The sequence below is a fragment of the Armigeres subalbatus genome, chromosome 2 (assembly GCF_024139115.2).
Source record: "Armigeres subalbatus isolate Guangzhou_Male chromosome 2, GZ_Asu_2, whole genome shotgun sequence".
Lineage (NCBI taxonomy): Eukaryota > Metazoa > Arthropoda > Insecta > Diptera > Culicidae > Armigeres > Armigeres subalbatus.
In genome coordinates, this window is record NC_085140.1 from 167,811,257 (window position 1) to 167,837,517 (window position 26,261).

General features: G+C 39.0%; 1 protein-coding gene across 1 annotated transcript in view; it reads left to right on the plus strand.

Moving 5' to 3' along the window:
* The first annotated feature begins 361 nt into the window (after positions 1 to 361).
* The window catches only part of LOC134211142 (protocadherin Fat 4), a 71,732-nt gene continuing 45,832 nt past the window's right edge, over positions 362 to 26,261 (plus strand). The window contains exon 1 of the mRNA XM_062687782.1: positions 362 to 1,408. Coding sequence (XP_062543766.1) covers positions 1,195 to 1,408 — 214 coding nt within the window. The 5' untranslated portion in view covers positions 362 to 1,194. The remainder of the gene's footprint in view (positions 1,409 to 26,261) is intronic.

The window sequence follows — 26,261 nt, forward strand, 5'->3', positions numbered from 1 at the left end:
GCTGCTCCAAGAAGTTCAATTCTTTCTCTCGGCACGTAACTCCATCGATGTACAGTAATTTCTCGAGGTTTGTGCTAATGGGAAGGCAAAGAGTGTACAAACAAAGATGTATTATGTGAAGAGATGTTTAATTTGTAGGATTTTACATCGAATGTATGTAAACCATCAATTTAAATACCAGTATATTCTATTATTGATGCATCTACGCTAACCATTCAAAACCTGTAGACACGTGTTTCTGATAGAAACATGTTCATAAGCCTATCGCAACTTTCGTGGCAATACTGTAAACTGACTCGCTCACCTGCAGTCACGCGGACCACGAACCCAACCGTTCAACTTCGGTGGATTCAATCTTCGAGTTATCTTTCTCGCGGTAAGACGTGCATCGAACGGTCGCCGGGTCCGTATATTGGTACCGAAAACAGGTTGTGGTGACTGGGCCCTTGCCCACCGAGGATTGAATGCTGTGCTGCTGCAGCAGCGGCGACCCAGAGAATAGAAAGGTGAAAAGGAAGCAGAAGAAACCCGATCTTTCATCTCCGGGCCATGTCCACGCAGCTTAGACGATGAAGGAAAGGTGAAAACCGTGTTGATGGCTTTCATCACGATCGAGATGCCTTTTTAGTTAATTTTTTTTTCGTTTCCTGCATTGTGTCGTCTGGAATGTGTTTCGAAATTGTGTGCTGGCCTATATTTGCTCCGGATCAGGAATTTGCATTCAAATTGGCTAATTTTGAATGAAGCATTTGCAGTGAATAGCAAAACGCTGTGTCTAGAATAAGTGAGAATATCCTATGAATCGGGGTTGAAAGGAGAAATAGTTAATCAACGTCCGTGTGTTCAATAAGTAACCGCGAAAGGCGGAGAGCAAAAAGAAGATTGTGCAACGTAATCGGGCTTCGTGGTGTCCAAGAGTTGGTACGAATATATGTGAGCTGTAAGTGCCTGCGGAGAATCTGATCCAAGTATGACCGGGTGCAAAAATTATCCAGCAAATGAGTTTCGAATAACTTGTGGAGTAGTTAACGAGGGCATAGTTGCTTGTTGAATTTGCATCGTTAATATATCGTAGTTGTTCCAAGTGGTAGATGACCTTGCAGAAAACTACTTCTTTCTGCAGTTCCTCGAGTGATATAAGCTGGATAAATAAAATACAAGTGTACTGACTCTCATTGAGCCATACGAGTCGAAATGGTGAGGCCAAAGGAAGCCCACCATCGAAGAGGAAGGATGCTGATTCAACGACTGGTTTTCGCCAGTGCAGCCGCTTTGCTAATTCTAGTCATACCGGTTGAATGTCAAATAATTAATCGGACGCCACACTTCATACCCGGATCCGGAGATATGTCTCGCTTCAGTCTGCCGGAAAACACTCCGGTCGGCAGCGTTGTCTACCAGCTAAGAGGTACGTTTGAAACACAGGGCTGAGAAACTTGAAGAATCACTTTTATTTTTACGCAACATTTTGATCAAAGTCTTGCAATTCAGAACTTGACTAACACCTGCCTCACGCAGGGTCGCACAGTGGCGGGTGCCCCAAAAAGAGTAGAATCAAACCATAAAATTCATATTAAATGCGCTTAATATAGGACAACTACGGATTGTTTTAATTATTTTTATAATAGTTGACTATGGTATTCGCATCATTTTAGCCAGACTAAACAACAGATGTCACCAGTGATTATCATTTTCTTTTATGTACAAAGTTTTTTTTTTGTCTTTATTTAGGAGACTTGCAGCCCGAGGCTGGCTCGTCTCCGGTGTACAAAGTTTGTTTTTACATGGTTTGATGTGCGTGATTTAATTCACCGACTGGGCCGAATAAAACGATTAGGTGAATCGATCGTAGATCGGTTTGACTGGATTCGAAGCAAAATATATTGATTAGTCAAATGCAATTGTCAAATATTACAACTAGTAGAAGACGAGCACATTGGAAGTCAGCAAAAATATGCGATTTTTGCGTTCGATACAAAATTTCGGCAATATACCGTTTTGATTCATACTACGAACACTTAAGGACATTTTTCACTTCGGTTGTCAATTGTCAATTGTTTCCATCGGGCAGCGCAATAATAGAACTTTCATATAAGGCCGTTACAAATATTTTATTAACATTTTGTCCTACTGGTCTCCGAAAGGTCAAGGGGGGGGGGGGTGGATAATAAAAAAATAAATAATAAAATGAAAAAAATAAAAAAATAAACTCCTCGGTTTTGTTAAATAATGTTTTGAAAATCCTCAAATTTATCCGAATATTATAATTTTTTTTCAAATTAAATTTATCCAAATTATTTTATTATTCATTAACGTTCTAGTTGACACTTCGTCTGGAATCAGAATACTCAACAAATCTTCGAAGTGCTCCTTCCACCTGGCTGTCACCATAGTCTTGTCTGTCAGCCAATTTCCCTCTCGGTCGTTTAGCACATGGCGAACACTGGCGCAGTCTTATGCCGCGCGTCATTGACAGTTGCATAAAACCTCCGCAAATCTTTTCTATCCATGTACACCTGCGTTTCAGCTATCACACTCTCTTCGTGCAGCCTTTTTTTCTGCGGAGGATATGTTTCTCCTTTGCCCTTGCTACACTGTACCACTCTCGATCGCAATGGGTACGAGCCACTAGCATTCGACTCCTGGATTGTATATTGAAACGCATCGTTCTGTTGTTTCGTGAATTCGTAACGCTGGATAGTCGCGCCCGAATTCTTGCTACGACAAGCTGATCCAAGTCAATGTTCGGGCCTTACATCTAGAACATTCGGACAAACATGGGGAACAGACGCTCGATAAGATTTACACGTCCGGAAAGGAGCAAACTTCCCCTTTCCCTGTCAGCATACCATAGCTCCCACCGGGGTTGGTTAACCAACCATCCCTAAGGTTCCTCGTATCCCGGTCATCTCCACGGGGAGGTAGGGATAGGAGTTTCTGGGTAACAGGCTAAGGGCCATGAAATGGGGCCTATTTTATTCCTTCAGGTATGCATTACCCAGCATTTATCCTTAACTGTTCTATAGCCCTCGAAATACTCTTTTTTGTACAAAATGGTAGGATAAAATACCAGTTTTGACTACTTTAGTGCTAAATTTGGCCATGCCAGAAAAATAAATATTTCTTCAAAAATAATCGATTGGATTCAGCAGCTTTTAGAAGCCTAAGGGATATATCTCCTATTGGAGCTAATAAAACACTCGATAATCGCTTTGCTTTCTAAGTTATCCGCAAAAGTGATCAAATTAGGAGCCATGGCGAAGCCGGTTACCCTTATCATTAATAGTACCGATTTATTTTGTAATAGGCAAATATTTTTCCAATCGCTAACTGCAACCAAACAAGAGTCAAGGGGGGCAGTTTAACTTGCGTGTTGTTGCCGCCGACGACAAACACTAAATTATTAATTGATAATACGCCATTCCCATCATTAACAGAATCCAAATAATAGTCTGCATCTTTGAGAATTTGCTGCTGAAACAAACCAAAGTCTCACCCCTTTGGTAGACGTTATGGTTACTCATAATTAGATTATGCATAGACATTATTTTTGGATTAGGTCAATCTAATACTAATACACTAATAGATAGAGGCTAATAGTATAACTTTGTGTAATACTAGCATGCTGTTTTCTTACGCGCGTGTCATTTTCTTAGAGGCTTCTTTTTCTAACCAACAGCATTACGAAAATTTTAAGAAAATTTCTCTTGTTCTGGAAAGATCCAATTTATTGTCAATTTCCTTTCCAATCGCTAATAGCAATGAAACAATAATATTTCTTTTGCAAGAAAATTACCGACGGCCATAAATGGCTACAGAGGCAATTGTGACGAAAAGTTTTCTGAACCATTAAGTTTTCGTTGACATTCACTTTTTCACATTCACCAATTTTCTGTCATTTTAACCAGATCAGCTATTCTTGGCCAGAGAACGAACCGAGGAAGGAACAGATATTTGCTTGGGCATAGCTCTCATTTTCAATGTTCAAGTACTGGTGATCCCATTTATTAGATCGCACTGGCGCTTGCCACGTCAGAATGCAAATCAATGTAGGAAAGAAGGAGGAGATGATCATCCAATCACTCGCCCACTGCAAGCCGAATATACCTTTGCACTTGCGACGATTTCATGCGGAATTAATTATAATTATTTTATATAAAACAATTGTTGCCATATTTAGGACACGTAGCCTACTATACCACCTCGGGACAATAACAAGGAATGACATTTGTTTTGCTGTCGTTTTTCATAGGAACGAGCTTTTTTCGATCTAGTATCCAATTCAGTGTTCCTTTCATTTCTCGATCTCTCCTTATCTCGGTGGTCCCTTCAATATCGAGATGTGGAGAGACATTCGCCTAATCTAATGTCAACCGAACACTTTGGCGTCAACCGAAAATGGAATCGACGTTTGCTTGATGTACGGAATAAACGTAGTGCCGATACCACGTTTGATCATCACCTCCTTGATCATCATTTGCTGACAGATTCAACCGAAATGGCTGCCAGGTGTGAGCAACACTTCGAGACATTGTTGAATAGTGGAAGTGACGGTGCATCGGCGAACAGAACAAAGCTGTGGAGTTGCCTTCACTAGATGAGGTTAAAAAAGTTGTTAAAGAGCTGAAGAACAATAAGGCTGCGGGGAAGGACCAGCACCCGGCTGAACTTCTCAAACATGTGAGTGAGCAGCTTTATGAAGTTCTGCACCATATTGTGTCGAAAATCTCTTTAAGAAAGGGCGCAGACTGGAGTGCGCCAATTACTGAGGAATAACCCTCCTTAATTCGGCGTACAATTATGTCCCGTATTCTGTTTAACAGATTGAGACCGCTTGAAGAGTCCTTCGTCTGCGAATACCAAGCAGGTTTTCGTGAGAGCCGATCAACGACGGATCAAATGTTTACCCTGAGACAAATCCTTGATAAATTCCGGGAGTACAACTTGTAGACACATCATCTGTTTATTGATTTCAAGGCGGCGTACGATTCAGGGAAACGGAATGAATTATGGCAAATTATGCTTGAGCATGGTTTTCCGGCGAAACTTATACGGCTCATTCCTATAACGTTGGACGGATCGAAATCAAGTGTAAGGGTTGCGGATGAAATATCGACGTCATCTGATACCTCAGATGGATAAAAGTAGGATGATGCACTCTCGAATCTACTGTTCAATATAGCGCTCGAGGGAGCGATACGGAGAGCTGGTGTGCAAAGAAGCGATACTATTATCACAGGATCGCATGTGCTCTTGGGATTTGCGGACTATACCGATATTATCGGGATCGATCGCCGTGCCGTGGAAGAGGCTTTTGTGCCTTTTAAGAGAGATACAGCGAGGATTGGACTAACGATCAAAATCAGCAAAACGAAGTACATGATCGCTGACAATCAACGTGGGTTCATTGGTGGTGGTAGCGAAATGGTTCTGGATGGTAAAAAAATGGGAGTGGTAGAAGAATTTGTGTATCTTGGAACATTAGTGACGGGCGATAATGATGTTACCCGCGAGGTGAAAAGGCGTATTGCAGCTGCAAATAGGGCTTATTATGGACTTCGTATCCAGCTTAAGTCCCGTAGTCTGCAATCGAAAACTAAACTCACGCTGTATTACTCTGATTCTTCCGGTGGCTTTATGCGGCCATGAAACATGGACGTTAAAGGAGAATGATCAGAGAGCTTTCGGAGTGTTTGAACGTAAGGTGCTGCGGACAATTTTCGGCTATAAACAGTAGTCGCATGCATCACGAATTGTACCTTTTTTTTTTAAAAAGGCTGGATAATATAAAACTTATACAACACGGCAGACTACGGTGGGCTGGTCACGTTGTTCGTATGCCGGAAGAACATCAAGAGGCCACAGGCTTCATGGAAGGCCACGTACACGATGGGTTTTTGCAGTTGAAGAGGACCTGAGGGCGCTCAATGTTCAGGGCGATTGGAAGCGATTGGTCTAGGATCGAGTCCAGTGGAGAAGAATTCTCCATTCGGTATAGATTGATCGAAGAGCTGTAGCCCAATTAAGTAAGTAAGTATCCGAAAACAATAGATCACTGATGAGACCTGGAGGAAGACAGAGCAAGGAAGAGAAGCGAAAACCGCGATATATCGAACCTGAACGAAATACCAGAAGAGCCAAAGTTATAACTCATCAACGATACTCGGCTCTTTAGAAAAAACTCATGTTGACTGGACAAGCGAGCGTGAAAGGACTTTTTCGCCGAAGGAGAGAAAGCCGGAACCAGCGTTTCAGCTGGTCAGTTGAGTCGGTCAATAACTGATCATTCGCGTCTTTCACAGGCATCGTTGCATTCATCTTCACCCCGCTTAAGCGTCGTGAGATATTGTAGAGGAGGCGAAAGTCCCCGGTTGCTGCGGCTCTCGCTCCTTCGTCGTCCAAAGAGCCCACCAACGCTTGCTTGTACCGTCGACATGAGCGTTTTACTTCCTTCTCTAGAGCCGCGTATCGTTGACGGCTAAGACTTTGGCTCCTCTGATTTTTATCGCTCTATCACGGCGTTGGCTTCTATTCACTCCAGAAGAGCCAGAGTTTTAACACGTCAACAATACTCGTCTCTTTATAAAAAAAAAAAGTGAAGCGCTCATGTTGACTGGACAAGTGAGCGTGAAAGGACTTTTTCGCCGGCTCTCCGGAGCAACCGGGAACATTCACCTCTACAATATCTCAGCGGGGCAGATGAATGCAAAAGTGCCTGTGAAAGATGTGATTCAGTCAGCTACTGAGTAATGACCGACCTAACTGACCAGCTGAAACGCTGGCTCGAGCACTTTTAAAAGGCTTTTTCAGCTGGTAGCCAAACCACCAGCACTTTTGTATGATCTGTCTAGGGTATGGAGTATAACACGCGCTAATACCGAAGACTACTAGAGGTCCAAACTGGGGTCGATCGCATATCAGCCGAGATGCTCAACATCCTCTGAACTTGTTGCATCACTTATTTGGTAAAATCTGGACCACCGCAATTTTCCCCGTCAATTGGATGTAGGGTATTTTAGTGAAGGTGCCCAGAAAGGGTGACTTGTCTGTATGCGATAACTGGCGCAGCATTATCTGCCGTGTATTGTTCCCAAAGTCCTATGCCCGGATTCAGGAGAATTTTCAATAATTCATCCTAATTCTAGAGAAAAAAAAGCTCGAATCTGACTTAATTATGTAAAGCTACGTGAGCGAGCATGAAACGGGTTCACGACGTTAGGCATTATGGACGCTAGGCATAACGGAAGTTAGGCATAATGTACGTTAGGTAGAATGGAATTTAGCCATAATGTTGCTTTCTTTATGCCATGAGCTGTTCTTTGGGGTAGTTTATGCCTAACGTCCGTTATGCCTAGCTTCCAACTCGCAAAAGCTTCTTAACATGTTTTTAAATGGATTTTTATGTGTCATCATTTCGCTAAATTGTTATTATACTTCCTCTTCACATAACATAACATAACATAACACCACAAACAGCTTATTTATTGTTTTGTTTTATTAAATAACATCTATTACACCACCAGTATTGATTACCCGAAAATATAAACTAAATTAATAAGATCCATCCGACTTCTGTGTAGTGCCTCGTGTTCCGGTTCGCTTATTTCTCGTCATGTAATGCTCCTTGCAGACAACCCAACAAAAGATCCCTCTCTCGTTAGTTGTGGCTCATTTTCTTTCCGTTGAAGCTCCGGTTTTTCAACTTTTGCTTCCCACATTGCATTGGCCGCTGCTCTTTACCTGTCTGTTCAAAGGTGTTGTTTTATTTTTTTATTTTTTTCCTATTTCTTAGTCAGCTTCCACTGCCTTCTTTCACGTACTTGCCTATACCTTCTTGTGGTCGCGCTTACATGGCCGGCTGATTATCGACCTTCAGAGAGGAGAATAAACGTATCTCGAGCAGCTTGAGCAGCGATCCGCGAAGGAACAAAGCCAATTGCATCAGGTGTGATTGCCATCGTCACCGCGCGCTGTGTTGAGAAACTTGTTAGTAGAATGAATAACTTTTCATTGATGAAGAAACACTTTAGAAAACCAATGAGGAAATGTATGCAAAATTGTTTGTCAATGAACATTTCAATGAAAAATATTAAATTATGTTCGATTCATGGATCATCCCACTCCATGGATCATACCACGATTCATGGATCATAAGCCATTGTGTTGCTTCATTTGAACAAAGATTACACATGTTTTATGCGTTTTAAAATATATTCAAAACAAAACATGAATTAACTATCGCCGTTTAGAAAACCACATCACATGACAAATGTTGTAAAACAAGCCTGCAAGAATGCTAGTTTTGATATCACCAGTGTCCTTCGAGGTTCAAACGTGATTTTGATAGGCACTGATGATTATTGTGTTGGTGTGTCATCTCACGTACTTTTTATAACGAGAAGGTTTACCTTTCTTGATTGCACTACAGAGATACATAGAAAACGAAAACACACGTTCATATAATATTAATAGCATCGTCCTGCGGAACATGGAACACGAATAATATCCGGGCTTATCAACGGAGTTGTTAGGCACGCGAACAAAAAATTAATTGATAAATGCTACCACTTTTCACAGTTGTAAAAACCATGTGAAGTTTCTACAACGTAGACACTTCAAGAGAATTACATTTCGCATTAGGAATTGGGACAAGGTTGATGATTTGACTTTAACTGAAGAGTGTGCCAATATTGTTTCAAATTGGCTTTTACTCGAAACAGATAAACGTTTCGGCTGTACAAATTAAACCAAGATCCAGAAATATGCCTTGATAACGTTTCTTCTCACGTTATCAAACAAATCAAAAGCTAATTAGTCATATACGATATCGGAGATAAATTTGATTGCCAACTACGGAGCCGAGATACACATATTATATTAATTATGATACAATGATCTGAGACTCCAATTTACTTCAATTAAAACGAGATTTACTAACAATTGATAAACAAAAGTTTTTTTTTCAGTATAGTTTGTTTAAATTCATATAACAGCATATGGAATGTTGTTCATAATTAGATTCTTTGATTTCAGCATCACTTCACAATGGATATATATTAAGATTCAAGGAAAGAACGTTCTGTTATTAGCTCCTTAAAGTGTAACAGTGAAGACAAATATATTTTATCAATTACAGATATCAAAAGTGCTTGAGTTTACAGATTTCAGATTTCAATCAAATCCAACACCTTTAGTGTTGTCACTTCTAAGCATTTTACCGATATTTTGGCATTATAATGTCCGTGCCAGACAGCCCCCGTTCGTAACTCATGTGCTAATGAATGGTAAATTGAAAGATTTCATGCTAAACGAAGCACATACACTTGCCAACCAACCTTATGAAGGCTCTGTGAAACACTACAATGCACCGCGCCCTCGAAGGCCACGGAGATGTAGATCGTTGATATTTTTGGAACCCATGTGATGTATGGTTACCCGAGCAAAAAATATCACAAATAAGTCATTTTCGTCAATGAATTAAATTCTGGATGGTAATACAAACTTCTACACTGTTGATAATGAATAACTATCTTTGAAAATGTTGCTACCGAGGTAATGCAGAAAACTTAAATAGGAACTGATGTGGTAAAAACCGGTACGCCTTCCACATGTTACAAAACGTTGCGAAAAATGGCTTCCATACGAAATGCATACCTCCGAGCATTTTTCTCCGGGTATCCAACCATGGTGCGAAGACTCACGCAACTTGGGTGAATGATACTAAAGAAACAACATTTTATTGCGATGAATGTAGACGCCATAAGGCACGTATGAAACCAAATCAAGATTTTTACACATTTGTTGCTAGAAGAAACGTGGATCGTCGTCACGCTCTCGCTCGAACTACGTTGGCCAAGTTAATATTCGACCACCTTGTGCGGTGATCTTTGGCTTATGTTGCAGCATGTAGAACATTGAACCTTCTGCATAAAGGTGTAATAATGCCACCACAAAAGACTGATCCGTAGGATACTGAGTTGAGAATTGTGTGAATAATTTATTACTCTTTAGAGGCCTGTGTCACACGTAGACAATGAATTCCACATTTCAACAAGCTAACGTAAGTTTATGACGCATATCATACGAAATCATGAGGAAATTTCTTTCAAAACAAAAAAACTGGTATTGCAACTTTACTCAGAAGCTCTCGTAACCAATGACTCACGACTTTATAATCGACCCGTTCAATGGTAGGAATCAACTATCCGAGATCGCGATCTTGAAACTCTCTCTTCCTCTGCTTCTTTCGAATGGTATGCCTACTTACTCAGAGCAGCCGATATACCGCGTCGGTATATTTACAATATTTTTGCTAGTGGCGCGAAACTGGCAGGAAGATCAATTTGGTTGAAGTACTTCAAGAAGGGCCAAGGGGGTACGATGGCGATGGGTACGGGGCACAATCAATCGACCATTGCTGTTTTATTTGTGTATCCCCGTTTGCCAGGTTTGTTTTTATGTTGAATGTTTCCATTTCAGCTGATCGTGTTTTTCGACGGTGCTTTAACAGTTGGAGTTAATGATGTTACTTTTTCTGAATGCGTTGTAGATCGATAACTGACTGTTAACTGTTGGGACATATCTTGCAAAGTTTCATAAAATGTGAATAAATGTTTCTGATTAATCCGTATCCGGAAGTAGGATGACTCAAGCTAGTATGAACAAAAATGTATCAAATTTTTTGATGAGCCGCACATTCTTTTTGATGCTCTTCTTATGGAATATATGAAGAAATATCGGAAATCTGTATTTTAAAGCTAACTAGCATTAGATATTGGGCATTCGGCAGGTATTCCCGGCAGGCTATTGCACTTCAGCACACCTATCTAAAGGCGCGATTATATCTTGAAATTCAATTTCAACTGGCCGCATCTTAATTTCTCGAGTTAGCGCACACGACTACGAAGAAGTTTTGGCAAAATAATGTATCTAACTTTGGTTTTTGAGCCTGTGCCATACGATGTCATTGCCATACGTAACCCTGTTTACGATTAAAAACTATGAAACCCACTCCATAAAATTCGATATCCACCTGAATGCTGAAACTGGCAAGAGGGTTAAAGTTTATCCTGCGAAGTTAATGGTATTTTTTGAAGTTTGGTCTGACTAAAATGACTTCTGTTAAATGCCAATAACTTCTTCGGATAAACCCTAAATTTCTTGAAGTTTTCAGTGCAACAAATTTTGATCTTAGTGGGTTTCCTAGTTCTTAATTGTAATTAACGTTAGTTAGTTAAGAAAATTATTTTGAGCTTTTTAGTGGAATGTCTTCACTTGTCATAAGACGAGTTTGTACAATCCCATTGAATTCCACCACTTAATTGTATCTTGACAGATAAGTATTTCGACCTCAACAGTAAGGCCGTCTTCAGTGTCTCGTACTTGACTCGACTTGACGAGTTAGTTAGTTTCAAAAAGAAGATATCTGATATTTCTCCATATATTTGTTTATACACTTCAAATAAGTTTAACGATGCCCAAACGTTGATCGATTTCGATAAAATTTTGCCCAGCACATCAGGACATCAAACAGAATGGAACCCGATAACAAATATAATTGAAAGGGGTGTTTTTGAGCCCATCTAACCAGCAGTGCATTGCAGGTACTCACCAATCTCAGAAACTTGTTTGTCTTGCCATATATGGTAGGATTTCAGTAACTATGAAAAATTCAAATAATTACCCTTTGGAACACATATTCTTTGTACTAGTGTTGGAAAAGGTTGGCAGGTTGATTAATCTCGAGCCCTGAAGAAGATCCAATCCCCCGGATCGAAACGTTGGCAATAATTTAAAATTATCAACATGTTCTTCGTTTGAATAGCTGAAGCAAATCATGTCAAACAAAACTATGGACCTGTGCGTTTCCGAACCAATTGGAATCGGACCAGCCGAACTGCTAGAAGTTTATGGAGGAAGAAATGTGACTTACCTGTGGTCCGTGTGTAATCGATTGAAAAACTGAGGCTTCCGTCACGTTGTTGCCCATGGCCTGTTTGTGCATATTTCAAATTCAAATCAGTTGCGGCGCTTGCGTATATCGACTCACGTGGTGCGTATAGTCGATAAAGTGGATAATACATCATTAGATATCACACTTGCTACACACTTCCAAAAGAGAATAATAAACTAACAATTCATACCACACAGGACCCAGCCGATCATTCCAACCGGAATACGAGGGCCAATAATTTAGAACAAAGTTGACATATTTCATAACATACATTATTAGTAGGGGTGGTGGAAATTCGCGATTTCGCGGAAGCCGCGAAATCCGCGAAATTTAAACATTTTCGCGAAAAACCGCGAAATTAACCTTTCCCGTCAATAATTATATTCCATTCTATTGCCTCAGTGATTTCTTGACCTAGTCAATACCAACTCGACAAACTACGCATTTTTTAATGTCTCGAAAATTAATTTAATGCAAAGTCCGAAATTGGTCGAATGGTGAGCCAACCGGGTTTGAAGTTTTTACGATCGGTCCGATTACTGGATTTGCAGCCTGCGAAGTTTTTGTCTGTTGATGACCTGTTCGATGGAATTTCAGAATGTGCAACCAACAAGTCTATGATACAGGATGAGCTATCGGCAGCAATGTACAATGTAGACAATGTAGCACCGGAAATACAGGAAAATGCCGATCTACTCACGTTTTGGTTTGCAAACCGAGACCGCTTTCCTCAGCTCTTCAACACAGCGGTGAAATATCTGTCTATTCCTGGAAACTCGGTAGATGCTGAACGTAGTGTCAGCCAGTACAATTTAATCAAGCGCCAAAAGTTGATGGAAAAAAGTACTTTTGACCAGTAATGCAAAGAAATAATTAAAAAATAATTTGAAATTATTAACGCAACAATTTATATAAATATGGAATCTACATTGTCTTTTTTTGACCCTTCCTTCGGAAGTGTCTATAATTTCACTTTGTATGCGTTACGCAAGCGTGTTATGTATTAATCTATCAATAAACCTCTTGAATTATGGAATAAAATGTATGGCAATTGAAACAAATTCACTTTAATATTGAAAATATAATTACAATAAGTGATATGATATGAAAATATGCTTATTTTTCGGACTTGTTTCAAAGAAACAATTGATTTTAATTGAGGAACAGATAGAAGCATGTACCACAAAACCTTCTCAGAAAAGCAAAAACGTAAAAATTTGAAGGGATTTCAAAAATTTCTTTAGTAGAAGCTAGATAACAAATGTGAGCATGTTTTGAGATACTAATTGACCACTTATATGCATGTATGTGTGCGTACGTGTGCAAATTCTAAAATTGACTACCATATAAATCTCGCTCATTTTTAAGGTATTAAACATCATTAGTTTTACAAAATTAGGCAGCCATAAAGCAAAATATATGTTATTATTGAACGCTATTGAGTTTCGTTCAGATCAATGACTGATTAAGTTAGTTCTGGATTAATTAATATCAAGGTCTCTGGAAATTACGAGTATACATGCTGCCAGCGTTACGATAGTTTCTAACCAACCATGTTACCACATGTTACAATAGCTATTCAATCCGATGAGCGCCTGATAGATAGGCAACCTGACATACAGTGCGGAATCATTCGTTTTGTTGTCACTCAACTCATAGAATCCGCCTTTTGGTAGGCAATTAATTTGTCATTTACACTTTCAATCGCCGTGGGAGGTTGAGTAGTTTTATCTCGTTTTAAATACTGGAGTCTGAAAATATTACCTTTTAATTAAGGAAGGGTCAAAATCTCACTGTAGGTGGATTAATCTGGGTTTTTTTGTTGTGCCGAAATATAATTAACGCGAAATTGCCGCGAATTTTCAGATTTTCTGAATTGGATGCCGCGAAATTTTGAAAATTTTGCCGCGAATTTCCACCACCCCTACTTATAGCTATAGCTTGTATCTCCACAGCAAAAGCGTACATTACATCATCCACTAGGACATTTCCGCATCTCAGCACATGAGTTCATTGGAAAGTACTGCGGATATAAATTCAGAAATTAGTGTGGAAATTCCTTAAGATATTCCTAAGAACTAATTTAGAATTTCCCTAATTCATTCCTTTAGGTTTCCACCAAGAATTCCCTTGAAAGTTCTTTCCGAAATTTCTTCAAAAGTTCCTTCATGAATTTCCTTCTACTTTAGGGATTGCTTTGGAAATTCCTTTACGGAGTCTTTTGTGAATTTCTTAAGTAATTCATTCAAAACTATTCATAAGGATTCCTTTGGAAGTTCCTTTAATAATTCCTTAGAGAATATCCAAAATAGTTCTTTAAGAATACCTACGGACACTGTTTTAGGAATACATTCGAAAATCCATTTAGGTGAAAAACTTCGGAATTTGATTTAGTATTTCTTTTTTCTTTAGGTATTTCTAATAGAAAATCTTCCAGTAAGCTCTAGGAATATATTTTAGGTATTCTTTCGGAATTTCCCTCTGGAATTTATTTAGAACTTTCTTCAGGACTTCATTCCGAATTTCGTATAGTAATCCCTTCGGACATTCCTCTAAGGAAAAGGAATAGCAACTCTTCCAGAAATTCCTGTCGAAAATTTCCTCTTTAATTACTTTAAGAATTCTTTCGGGAATCTCTTCAGAAATTCTATTGGAAAATCTTCGGATTTTTTTTTGTAAATTCCTTCATTTTTTTAACCATTGTTCAAGTGTTTTTCAATTGAAAATATGTTTAATACTCAAATAGCTTTAGAATTTTTTTTCGAATCAATTAGAAATTTCTCCAAATTCGAATTCTTTCCGGAACTATTCCTGCAGTAATTTTATATGGTTTACTGAAGGAATTTTCTAAAGACTCCCTAGAAGAATTTCTGAAAATATTACAAATGCCTTTCCGGAAGAATTTCTGAAGAAATCCCTGGATGAATGTCCAAATTAATTCCTGGTGGCTTTTCTAAAGAGATTTTCGAAGAAATTCCTGGATGAATTGCCGACTCAATTGTTGAAGGAATAACCGAAAGAGAACCTGAAAAGATTTTCGAACAGGATTTTTAAATGAGTTTCTGAAGGAATATTCAAAGGAATTACGAAGGAATTTTGAATGGATTTCCCTAACATCTATTGGAATTTACATAAAAATGTTTATTTTCTCCTGGAATTTCTTTTAAAAAATTCCGGACAGTAGTAAAACAAACTCAGTTTTGACTCTAGAGCAAAACTACATGCCAAGAAAACCTCTCAAAGTAACGTGATTGCGGATATTCGAATATTCTCAAGAATTCCTTGGTAACTTACTGCAGGAGTTCCTTCGAGTTCCTTTTACAGTTCTTTTTTGTAAATACCTTAAATAATTCTTTAGGAAATTCATTCAGAAATTTATTCGGTAAGTCATCAAGAAACTAATCTCATCAGGAATTTCTCCAGGAATTCCTTTAAAAAAACCTCCACAAATGAAACCAACTTTTCTGGAGATTCTTCAAAAACTCTCCTAATATTAATTCTGACGATTCCATCACGAATTCCTTCAGAAATTCTTTTTGGAATACCTTTAAAAATTTATACCCATGTAGATGGGTACACTTCCCCACAACTGTAATGGATTTGACGCGTCCTTCCTCAAAAAAGCCATCTCTTCAAAAGCTAAAAAAAGATTGCGAATCTATTTACTAGTCTGTTGGATTACACTGTTGAAAGGAGATTCTCTCTATCCCGCGGGCTTCGCGCAAGTGTCTCTGCTTAAGGGCCCACCACCTCCGTTTTTTGCCCTTAATACCGCAGTCCATTGAAAGCATAATGGTACTTAATTGAATTCGACTGTAATATTGGATGGAGCCGTATGCAGAGCAAGACTCAAGTCAGGATGATGAATAACTACACAAATGCATAAACACCAACTTTTAAAAATTTCTACATAATTATTTCTAACATTATTTTTTTCCAGGTAAGACATGCCATTCCCTCGTAAATTCATCTAGTAGTGCTTTCGGAATTTCCTCCGCCATTTCCTTCCAAAATTTTAGGGCGAATTTTTAGATATCTCCGTACAAATACCTAGAGAGATTTCCAAAAAAACTCCTGAAGGAAATACCGATAGCATAAATTTCTTAAAGAATTTTTTAGGACATTCCTCCAAGAATTTCTTAGAAATTTTTCTCCAGAGATGACTTCAGAAAATCTTCCAGACGGAAATAAATCCAGAAATTGCTCAAGACTCTAATAACTTTCTTCAGGTATTCCTTCAGAACTTCCTCCAGGACTTTCTTCGGACATTATTTCAGGAAAACCAAGAAATTTCTTCGGGAATTCACTTGTCATAACACGACCCGAAGTCGAGTCAAGTACGAGACACTTAAGACGACTTTACTGTTGAGGTCGAAATGCGTATCTGTCAAGGTACAATTAAGTGGTGAAATTAAATGGGATTGTACAAACTCGTCTTATGACAAGTGAAGACATTCCACTAAAAGCTCAAAATAATTTTCTTAACTTTGGGAATTGTTCATCAAAATAAATCAAAACCGTTATTTTAAGAACAATTCTGGCAATTTAAGTACAAGGAGAGTGAAGAAAATGTTCAATTTGGTGGATGACGTACCCCATCGTGCTCCAGCCTCAGAAGCCATGTTACCATTATTGCATCTATAGCCAAGAAAGGGCCCTCCTTAGCCGGCTACAAAGCAAGACCATGCTGAGGGCGGCTGGGTTCGATTCCCGGTGCCGGTCTAGGAAATTTTTGGATTGGAAATTGTCTCGACTTCCCTGGGCATAAAAGTATCATCGTGTTAGCTTCATGATATACGAATGCAGAAATGGTAACTTGGCTTAGAAACCGCGCAGTTAATAACTGTGGAAGTGGTTAATGAACACTAAGCTGATATATTACATGATCTAACAATTAACGCGCCAATGCAGGTTAAAGTGACAGAAATAAAAGCAAACAAATCTGCTAAAGGTGTAATAGCTATTTAATTAATGCCTGATAGGTTGCCTTGGTTCGGCAGATGCAAGCGCACTGCATACTGTGATTTTTGTGTTGGCCAATCATCGGCGTGAAGTACGAAATTCGGCGGCGTGGAGCCAACCGGCGTATGGCGCGCCGCCGACACCTTGACCGGCGTCGGCGTAGCTCAATAAGCGTCGGCGGCGGCGGCGTGGCGCGGCGGCGCACAGGTCTAATTACAAGGTGCATATTTTTGATATCAAGTCCATATCATGCTGTTGACTTCTGCCCGGGAACCGATTTCCTCCAATATTGGGACACATATTCTCAGTCCTAAGTAGTCGATTACGTAGAAAATGAGACTGAATTAGAAAAGCGAGGAGTGTGGGGTAAGGTGCGTGAAATGATGTGTAGTACCTACCTGGATACCTGGTTGGCTACAGCGTCGATACATCTCTGCCTGGCGTATTGTAGAGCTCCATAATCGTCGGTCTTGGGCGATGTTCCTCCAGTTTCCCGCGTGCAGCCAATGTGTTCGTGGCCTTCCACGAAGTCACCGGCCGCTATCTGGTTCTCTGTTAAATATTGTTTTCACTATTCTTTCTTCCGACATTCGCACTAAGTGACCACCCCACTGAAGTCTGCCGTATTTTATACGATTCACAATATTTTCTTCTTTGTATACTTAATTGATTTCATTAAATCTAAGACTAAATTTAAACAATACTTTCGTACTCAGTAAATACTTGGTGTGTCTAACCTTCATATCGGATGAAAGTTTTTCTTTTTTTTTGTGTCTTTATTATGGAGACTTTCAGCCCTAGGCTGACTCGTCTCCGAACGGATGAAAGTTGTGTTTAGTAATTTAGTAACTGTGAACTATATTATAAGATCAAATTTGTATCAAACGGTCTACAAACATGATTGACAACAATAAATAAATAAATACAGCTCATGATTTATGCGTCTGCGCCACACACCATTTTCTAGTTTCCCTCCGAGTATTGTACGCAGCATTCTTCGCTCGAAAACATCGAAAGCTTTCCGGTCGGCCTCTTTTAACGTCCATGCTTCATGTCCATAAAGGGCCACTGGTAAAATCAGAGTTTTGTATAGAGCAAATTTCGTTTCCGTCTGGCCCTATTCCCTATTCCCTGGCCCTAGGCCCTATTCGCAGCAGCAATACGTCTTCTCACTTCACGGGAAACGTCATTGTCACATGTCACTGCTCAGAAATGGTTCATAATAAACCACTGGCGGTGAAAATTATTTCATGAAAATCATTGTTGTTTGAGTTTACAGAACGACTGAAATTTTCAATTTTTGGTGTGACAGCGGGACGTGATAAAATCGGGTCGAAAACGTGATAAAATCGGTGGTAGACAAAATCGAGGAGTGACAAAATCGGGTCAATACTATATACAATAGAGAATTTATGATTAATATGTGATGCTTAAAGCATCATAGAACTGCCATACAGATAACTGTTTCAAATACAAAGAAAATATTACAATATTACAGAGCGAAATTAAAAAATATCACGGAATGTTATGACTTTAATGTCATTTTACTTAGGTTTCACGCCGCCAATTTCAAATTTAGAGCATAGACCTATTAGAAAAAGTTATATGAACCTTTAGCTACATGTTTAAGTAAAAAAAAAACAAAATTGTAAATAACCTGTGGAAAAAATTATTAGCAAATCAGTTTCATGACATCTAAATGAAATTTTCCGTCACTACACAGGATCACGCTAAAGAATGTTCCGAAGTGTCAGTTGAAAGAATTTTCTGTTTTTCGCATGTGCATTGTACAAAGTTTATCTCAATGTCGCGGTCCAAGCTTTGTGGTTTCTAATACCGCTTACTTCTACTTAACTATGCAAGAGTGGATTTTCAACACATCTCCAGATAAAGACCAGATTAATGAACAGATTTAACATTGAGGACGATTTTAGATTGGCTTTATCAGACAAGCAACCTTGTATACCGAAACTGGTATCACAAATGCAAGTACAAAAATCGCACTGGATGATTGACTGGTGAAGAATGTAATATTAGAATGGTACAAGATATTGAAATAAAATAATTCAAGAATATATGTTTGTTCTTGATTTCAGCATGACATATTCAGATGGCCGTGGGCCAATTGGCGGCCAACCTCTTGAGCAAGATAAGATAAAACCAACCTCTTGAGCAAGCACTAAATGTCAATTGCTGGTTTATTTTAAAACCAAGATCCTTGATCACTTTTTCGCTGAATTATTTCACCAGACAAGAAGTAGTCAAAAATAAACGGGCACTGCGTTCTATAGAATTGTATTACGTTTACGCCAAGTTGTGCCGTGTACCCTAGCTTTTAAAGAAGTCTACACGGAGAAACTCATTTAACCCATTAATGGGTACTTTTATATGCTATCTCTTTCTTAATCTTATCTCTTTTTAAGCGAATACTAATACTGTTGTGTAGAAGTTGCATAGGTCACATCACTTTCTAAGGTGAATCCCGATCTATGTTACTGATTACCCCACCCAACTGATACAACTTCCTTCCCGTGGTAATTGTGGAGATGCAGAGGTATACTCGGTCTCTAGTAGCAACGATAACCACACACAAACATTCCCCCCTTTTCCCAACTGACTGTAAGGATTTGGCCAGCGCCGTTATTGATCAACATTTTCGAGCTGCTGAAACGTGCATTTTGAGAATAGATGGTAGATCCCAACCACTATTCACTTGGATCGTAGTGCAATTTGCACCAGTTCTGATCAATCACGAAGTAGCAACCATTATTGATATGTACAGTCAGTCTAAGCTAAGCTAAGCGAACTTCAAAAATTGGGTAAATGTTTCTGCAAACAGAAAGAGATAGCATATAAAAGTACTAATTAATGGGTAAATTGGGAAAGAGATAGCACATAAAAGTACCTATTAAGGCGTAAACGAAAATCTCTGGGTAATGGTTGGTTGTGCGATGTTTAAAATAAATGTAAAAATTCATAGAGAATTAATAGTTTTTTGAACCCCCATATAATTAGCATGAAACGAAAAAATATTGAGAGGCTTTGCACCCATTTTGCTCATAACTAAGTGTTTGCACCTACACCCCTTTGCGTATGACCCCCTCACTTGCAATTGTTTTTTAACCGTTTAAGAACATATAATCATCTACAACTTTTGACTGCATGTTAACAATATGAAAATATGTGACTTCTACAGCGCTAGTTTCTACAATATGAATTATTATCCCTTGAATTTCATTTTTGAACGCTGAAGCTGTCTTAATTCAAAAATAAAATATCCTTTTGTTTTACAATAAAAATGCAATTTAAACTATTGAATTTTAAACATTTTGATCGGTTTTGTCTACAATATATTTAATATATGAATTAATGCTTAACGACTGTGGATACATAACGGAAACGTGTAGTTTTTGGCTGTTGCAGTCTTGTAACGCAGCAAAAACAAGTTTACTTCTGCATCCGACGGATAAATAAATTACCGAAATTACCGGATGCAGAAGTAAACTTATTTAATATATGATTCGACGAAAACATGTGTATGGAAAAATCTCAAATTTTGTATCATTACAATACGAGGAAGGGTCATTTGGCCGAAGCCCATTCTGCCGAAAGCCATTTGGCCGAATGCCACTAGGCCGAAAGTTGTTTGGCCGAACAGACCATTAGGTCGAAAGTCATTTGGCCGAATGGGTTATTTGGCCGAAAGGGTCATTAGGCCGAAAGCCATTTGACCGAATGGGTCATTTGGCCAAAAGGGTCGTTTGGCCGAAAGGGTCATTTGGCCGAAAGGGTCATTAGGCCGAAATGGTCGTTTGGCCGATTGGATCGTTTGGCCCAAAGGGTCGTTTGGCCGAAATGGTCGTTTGGCCGATTGGATCGTTTGGCCCAAAGGGTCGTTTGGCCGAATGGGTCGTTTGGCCGAAGTGGTCATTTAGCCGAATGGGTCATTAGGCCGTAAGGGTCATAAGGCCGAAAGGGTCGTTTGGCCGAAAGGGTGGTAGGGCCGAAAGGATCATTTAGCCAAAAGGGTCATTTGACCGAAAGGGTCGTTTCTCACTGTGAGCTGAAAAAATTCAAAAAAATTGTGAAATAAAACAAATTGCGCACCAATTCTTTGTTTTCGAATGGTATTGATTTGGGTACATGGTATGAATTCAAGGAGCAGTTCCCCTATATGATCTTCTATACAAATTTTGTGTGTTTGGAGCGAGCATATAGCCTCATGAAGATATTCTCAAACATTTCCTATAGAATTTCAGTTAGGAATCTTTCGGAACTGTACGAACCCGGAGGTGAGCTAGCCAAGGGCTGAAAACCTCTTTAATAAAGATATAAATAGAAAAAATGTACGAACCGTATTTTCTTTTATCTTTATTTGAGACTGTGTGAACTGTGTGAAGTCTTTTAGCCCGAAGCAGGCTCGTCTTTACATAGAACCTTAATAATTAGTTTTATTTGTTCTTCAAATTTGATAATTATTCGTCAGAATATTCAAATGATTGCTTTATTTTTTGCCGAGGTACTATTGATTTTTGAAACAGTTTTTCGTGATAGAAGGAAAAATACATTTTTTTAATTCGCTATGAATTCATACCCTGTTTAAGCTAAAATGAATATTACGCAATCATTTTCTAAGCCACTTCTAGGAAAAATCCAATCAACCTTACAAGACAGATAATCACCAAGCGGCAGTACCGAATAATTGCCTATAAAAGATTTCACCTCTTCTGATGCCACTCGGAACCGATTGTATTTCTTCTGCTGCCCATTATTCATCCCAAGCCTCAAAACAAGTTTCATGGCCAAATACAACACGAGAGAGATTCACTTTCACGGATGATATTTTGACGACGTTGACCAATTCACCCCACCATCAGTTACGCGAAGGTTCCGCACAGTGCTGATGGCAAAGACGTGCGCGTTTGTGATGGGGGATTCCAACCGCGCAAAGTTTTGAAATCTCCCAACTCCCAACAGCAAAATCGAACAAAAAAAAACTGTCCGCGACAGCATCCAAGACGCGATTGTCATGAATGGTCCGTTATTCGGATGCGAGAGGAGCTCCAGGTGTGTTCCTTCGCGAGTCTAATATTTTGTCGAAAAGATAAGAGTCGACAGAGATGAAAGTTTTCTGACGTTGCTTAGGTTCATGGTCATTGAACTGGTCAGATGTTTTCTTTATAATTTAATTGATTCGCAGCTTATTGTTAATTGCTTCAGTAGCCGCCAAATTCGGTATTCGGGTGGGAAATGGGTCAACTGCACAACTTGAAAACAACATCAAGCACACTCGGCGAGAAAATGTGGAAGATATAAAGTGCACGTGGACGTGATAGATGCAGCTTTCTTCGATGACACCGGATAATAAAAAAGAAAATTCGCTATTTTCATCAGCAAAATGACAATGAATGCAAATTTCTACGACTATTCCACGTCGCACAGTATGCAAAATCCTTTGTTTTGCTTGTGTGCCTTCAATTTAAGAGACTATGTAGACATTGTCGCTGTGCCACAAGAAAGTGAATGAAACACTATGTATGGGAAAAAATACGATCGTTTATTGAAGATCAAATCTGCTGTTTGGGCTAAGGTGGTGGATTACTGCCATTGGAGTCGATGTTACGAACTGGTCGAAGATTTGCGGTGATGCGTGACGAATTGAAAAAAGAGTTTTTTTTAAACAGATTCCGTTTAATTTACCCGTCGGTTTTTGTTTACGCAATATCTTACATAAAAGATTCAATGGTTTCAATGTTTAGGTTCGTATTATTTGTGATTGTATGAAGATATAATTATCGTATAAGGGTACAGGAAAAAAGTAACCATCGAATGTCAAAAGTCTTATCTGTGGTGATTCGATCCCCTTTTTTCATTTCTAATAAAGCTATTGTTGCTTTTATTAGCTTTTTCCGGTGAAAAATAAATCAACACAGCAATTTATCGTTACGCGTTTCGGCTTACTACGATTCAGCCATCATCAAACGATACTAGCTGGTAACCTCCTAGCTGTTCAGTCAGTCAAACATAACAGTCCACGAAGTCGTCGGCCTCTATCTGGTTTTTTGTTGAATATTGTTTTCGCAATTCTTCCTTCCGACTTTCTTACTATGCAACCAACCCACTGAAGCCTGCCGAATTATTCGATTCACTATATTTTCTTTATGCACTTGATACAGACATACACCTCTTTGTAGTTTGTGACACAGCGCTTTTCTTTTGAAATCTTTCCGGTCTGCCTCCGTCCACGCTTCATGTGCGCAAATAGCCACTAGTAGAATCATAGTTTTGGACTGAGCAAATTTTGTTTCTGTCTGCATGTTGTGAGTCCTAAGCTGGTTACGTAATTCGTAGAAGGCCCTATTCGCAGCAGCAATACACCAATTTAGATTGACTGTTAGTGGAGACTTGCGCCATCGCACCACGCCACCGTGGACAATTTTGCATCGGCGCGCCGCCGCTTAAAATCTGTCACGCCACCTATCCATAATTTTCCGCGCCGATTCAAATTTGAAGAAATTCACAGAAATTGATCCCTACAACATCACGTTGAAACTCCAGAAATATTTTCGTAAAAATTTCAATAATTTCTTTGAAAATTCATACAATTTCCCGTTGATATATTGAAAAGCTCTCCGTAAAATTAGGAAAAACTTCGAGTGGAAATTCCAAAGAATTTCACACTGAAATCCAAAAAAAAAATCTTGTTAAAATAGAATTTTTGACCGAAGAAAGGTCGTTTGGCAGAAAGCCTTTAGGCCGAAGACCACAAGACCAAGAATTGTTTGGCCAAATATATCGTTTGATCGAACAAACCATTTGTCCGAGGCCCATCTAACCTAAAGCTATTTGGCCGAAAATGTCATTTGGTCGGACAATTCCTTTGGCTGAGAAAAAATCTGTTGGCTGAATAGCTCAATTGTTAAATATCTTGGCTGTGCATATGCACAGCACATGTTTCGAAATGGACAAATTGATATGAAATTTGCGAAAAAGAATCCACGTGTCTTGGAGGGACTCGAACCCTCAACCTCCTACTCTCTAGATTGGCGTGATAACCCCTACACAACAAGACCACTTAAAGGTCACGTTTGCGGAAAAGCCATCAGAGTCCGAGTACCAATCTCCACCGCGGTTAGCTCTATTTTTTGCAAATTGAATATCTTTCGGATGCTTGATTTGTCCAATCTCCACATGTGCTTTACTGTTGTATATCCACAGCCAAGCTCAATTGGCCGAAAATGCCTTTTAACCGAAATGGTCAATTGGCCATAAACGGTCACTCGGCCGAAATGGACATTCGGTCAAACGACTTTTTCGTGCCAATGGCAATCTCAGCCAAATGACCTGTTAGGACAAACAACTTTATCGAGAAAGTGACCAGTTTGGCCGAATGTTATTTTCGAGTGTATGTCACGTCACATTCGGTCAAATCACATTGTCGGTCAAACCATTTTTGACCTAATAATTGTTTCGGGCAAACGTTTGATTTGGATAAATGGAATTTGGCTAGATGACTTTCAGCTTATCGTGTTATTCAGCCAGGTGGCATCCGAACAAATTGCTTTTTGCCTTATGACTTTGGTCAAATGTCGGGAAGGGTCGTTTGACTAAGGCCACATGGCCAAAAAGTGTTTGTCCGAACATGTCGTTTGGCTCAGCAAATCTTTAGACCAAAATTCATCTGGCCGAAAATGTCATTTAGCCGAAATGGGAATACGGCCAAAATGGCGTTCGATTGAACTGACCGAAAAAGTCATTAGGTCAAAATGGTCCTTTGACAGAAAGGTCATTTGGTCGAAAGTGTTATTTTTCAGAACGGGTGGAAATTATTGACCATATTATCCATTCAGTAATCCAGTAAGTAAGACAATTTATCGTTACGCGTTTCGGAAATATTAAATGGGCACCATTTTTTTTATTCATACCAGATCCTCACCCGCGCAGCACAAGGCAGACAAAAATGGTTGCAGCAACTTGATTGTGACTAAATATGGTCACATACACGATGCAGTAACCTATATGGAACATGTGTGCTGCTAGGGCAGTACGGTTTCAGAATTATTCCAGAATCTTGTGGAGTGAGTTTAGAGGTGTGAGCCGCCGTGCCACGCCGCCACCGCTGATATTTTTGCATCGGCGCGCCACTGCTGATCTATAATTTTCCACGCCGATTTGAAGAATACCTCAGAATTTTCAGTGGAAATTCCGAAGATTCAGTGAAATGTGCGTATTTCCTTATCGATCCCTATAATATCACGTTTAAACTCCATTCAATTTTTCGTGTTGAAATTTCGAAAAACCTTCCCTAAAAATACGAAAAAAAAAATCGAAATTGCGAAGGATTTCTCGTTGAAAATAAAAAAAAATCTTGTTGAAATTGAATTTTTGAACGGAAAAGGGTCGTTCGGCAGAAAGCCATTTGGCCGAAGACCACAAGGCTGAAATTTGTTTGGCCGTATATTTCGTTTGACCGAATAGACCATTTGGTAGAAGACTATCTAGTCTGAAGTTATTTGGTCGAAAATGTCATTTGGTCGTACAATTCCTTTTGCTGAGAAAGAATGGGTTGACCGAATAGCTCAATTGGCCGAATATGCCATTTGGCCGAAAGTGTCGTTCGGCTGATTTGGTCATTCGGGATATTTTTAAGACATTAATCGAAGAATCTTTTGAATTTCGCCTGAAAAATCTGATCAACTTTCCCAGAAAAATCTTTAAGTTTTTCCAGAATCTTCATTTGGAAATTATTTTCAGATTTTCCACGAGAACTACTTCAAAATTTCGAGAATTCTTTGGAAGAAGAGCTCCATGGATTTCCCAAGGAAAATTGTTTTGAATTTCATAGGAAAATTCGTCGGATTTTACATATGAAACTCTTCAGAATTTTCATGGGAAATTCGTCTAAATTTCTACATGAAAATATTCGGAGATCAGCTGAATCTTCCTGTTGAGTTTCTGTAGTATTGTTCGGAATTTAGACAGAAAATTCTTCATAATTGTAGGAGCTTGTAACTGGTAGAAAGGATTATTTAACGTTGACTTTCTCAATCCAGATCATTTGGGACTTAAAATGAAAAATAGATATTCGTTTTTTCCCGACCCGAGAAATCAAAAGGAATATTATTTAATTTGAAATTTAAAAGCAGATGGAAAATGCTTCCTCGACATTGTCGGTCTTATTTGACGTAGTGGTATAATATGGTTTCAAACGCACTAGCAAAACACTGCAGGGTTTTTTGACAGTTAATACATGGGCTTGACGTTTTGGGTTGATGGTTAATCCGTTCTGAAATATTGCATTTTCAGTTAAAGGGGTTTCTCAGCCTAAAATATGTCTTAAAATGTT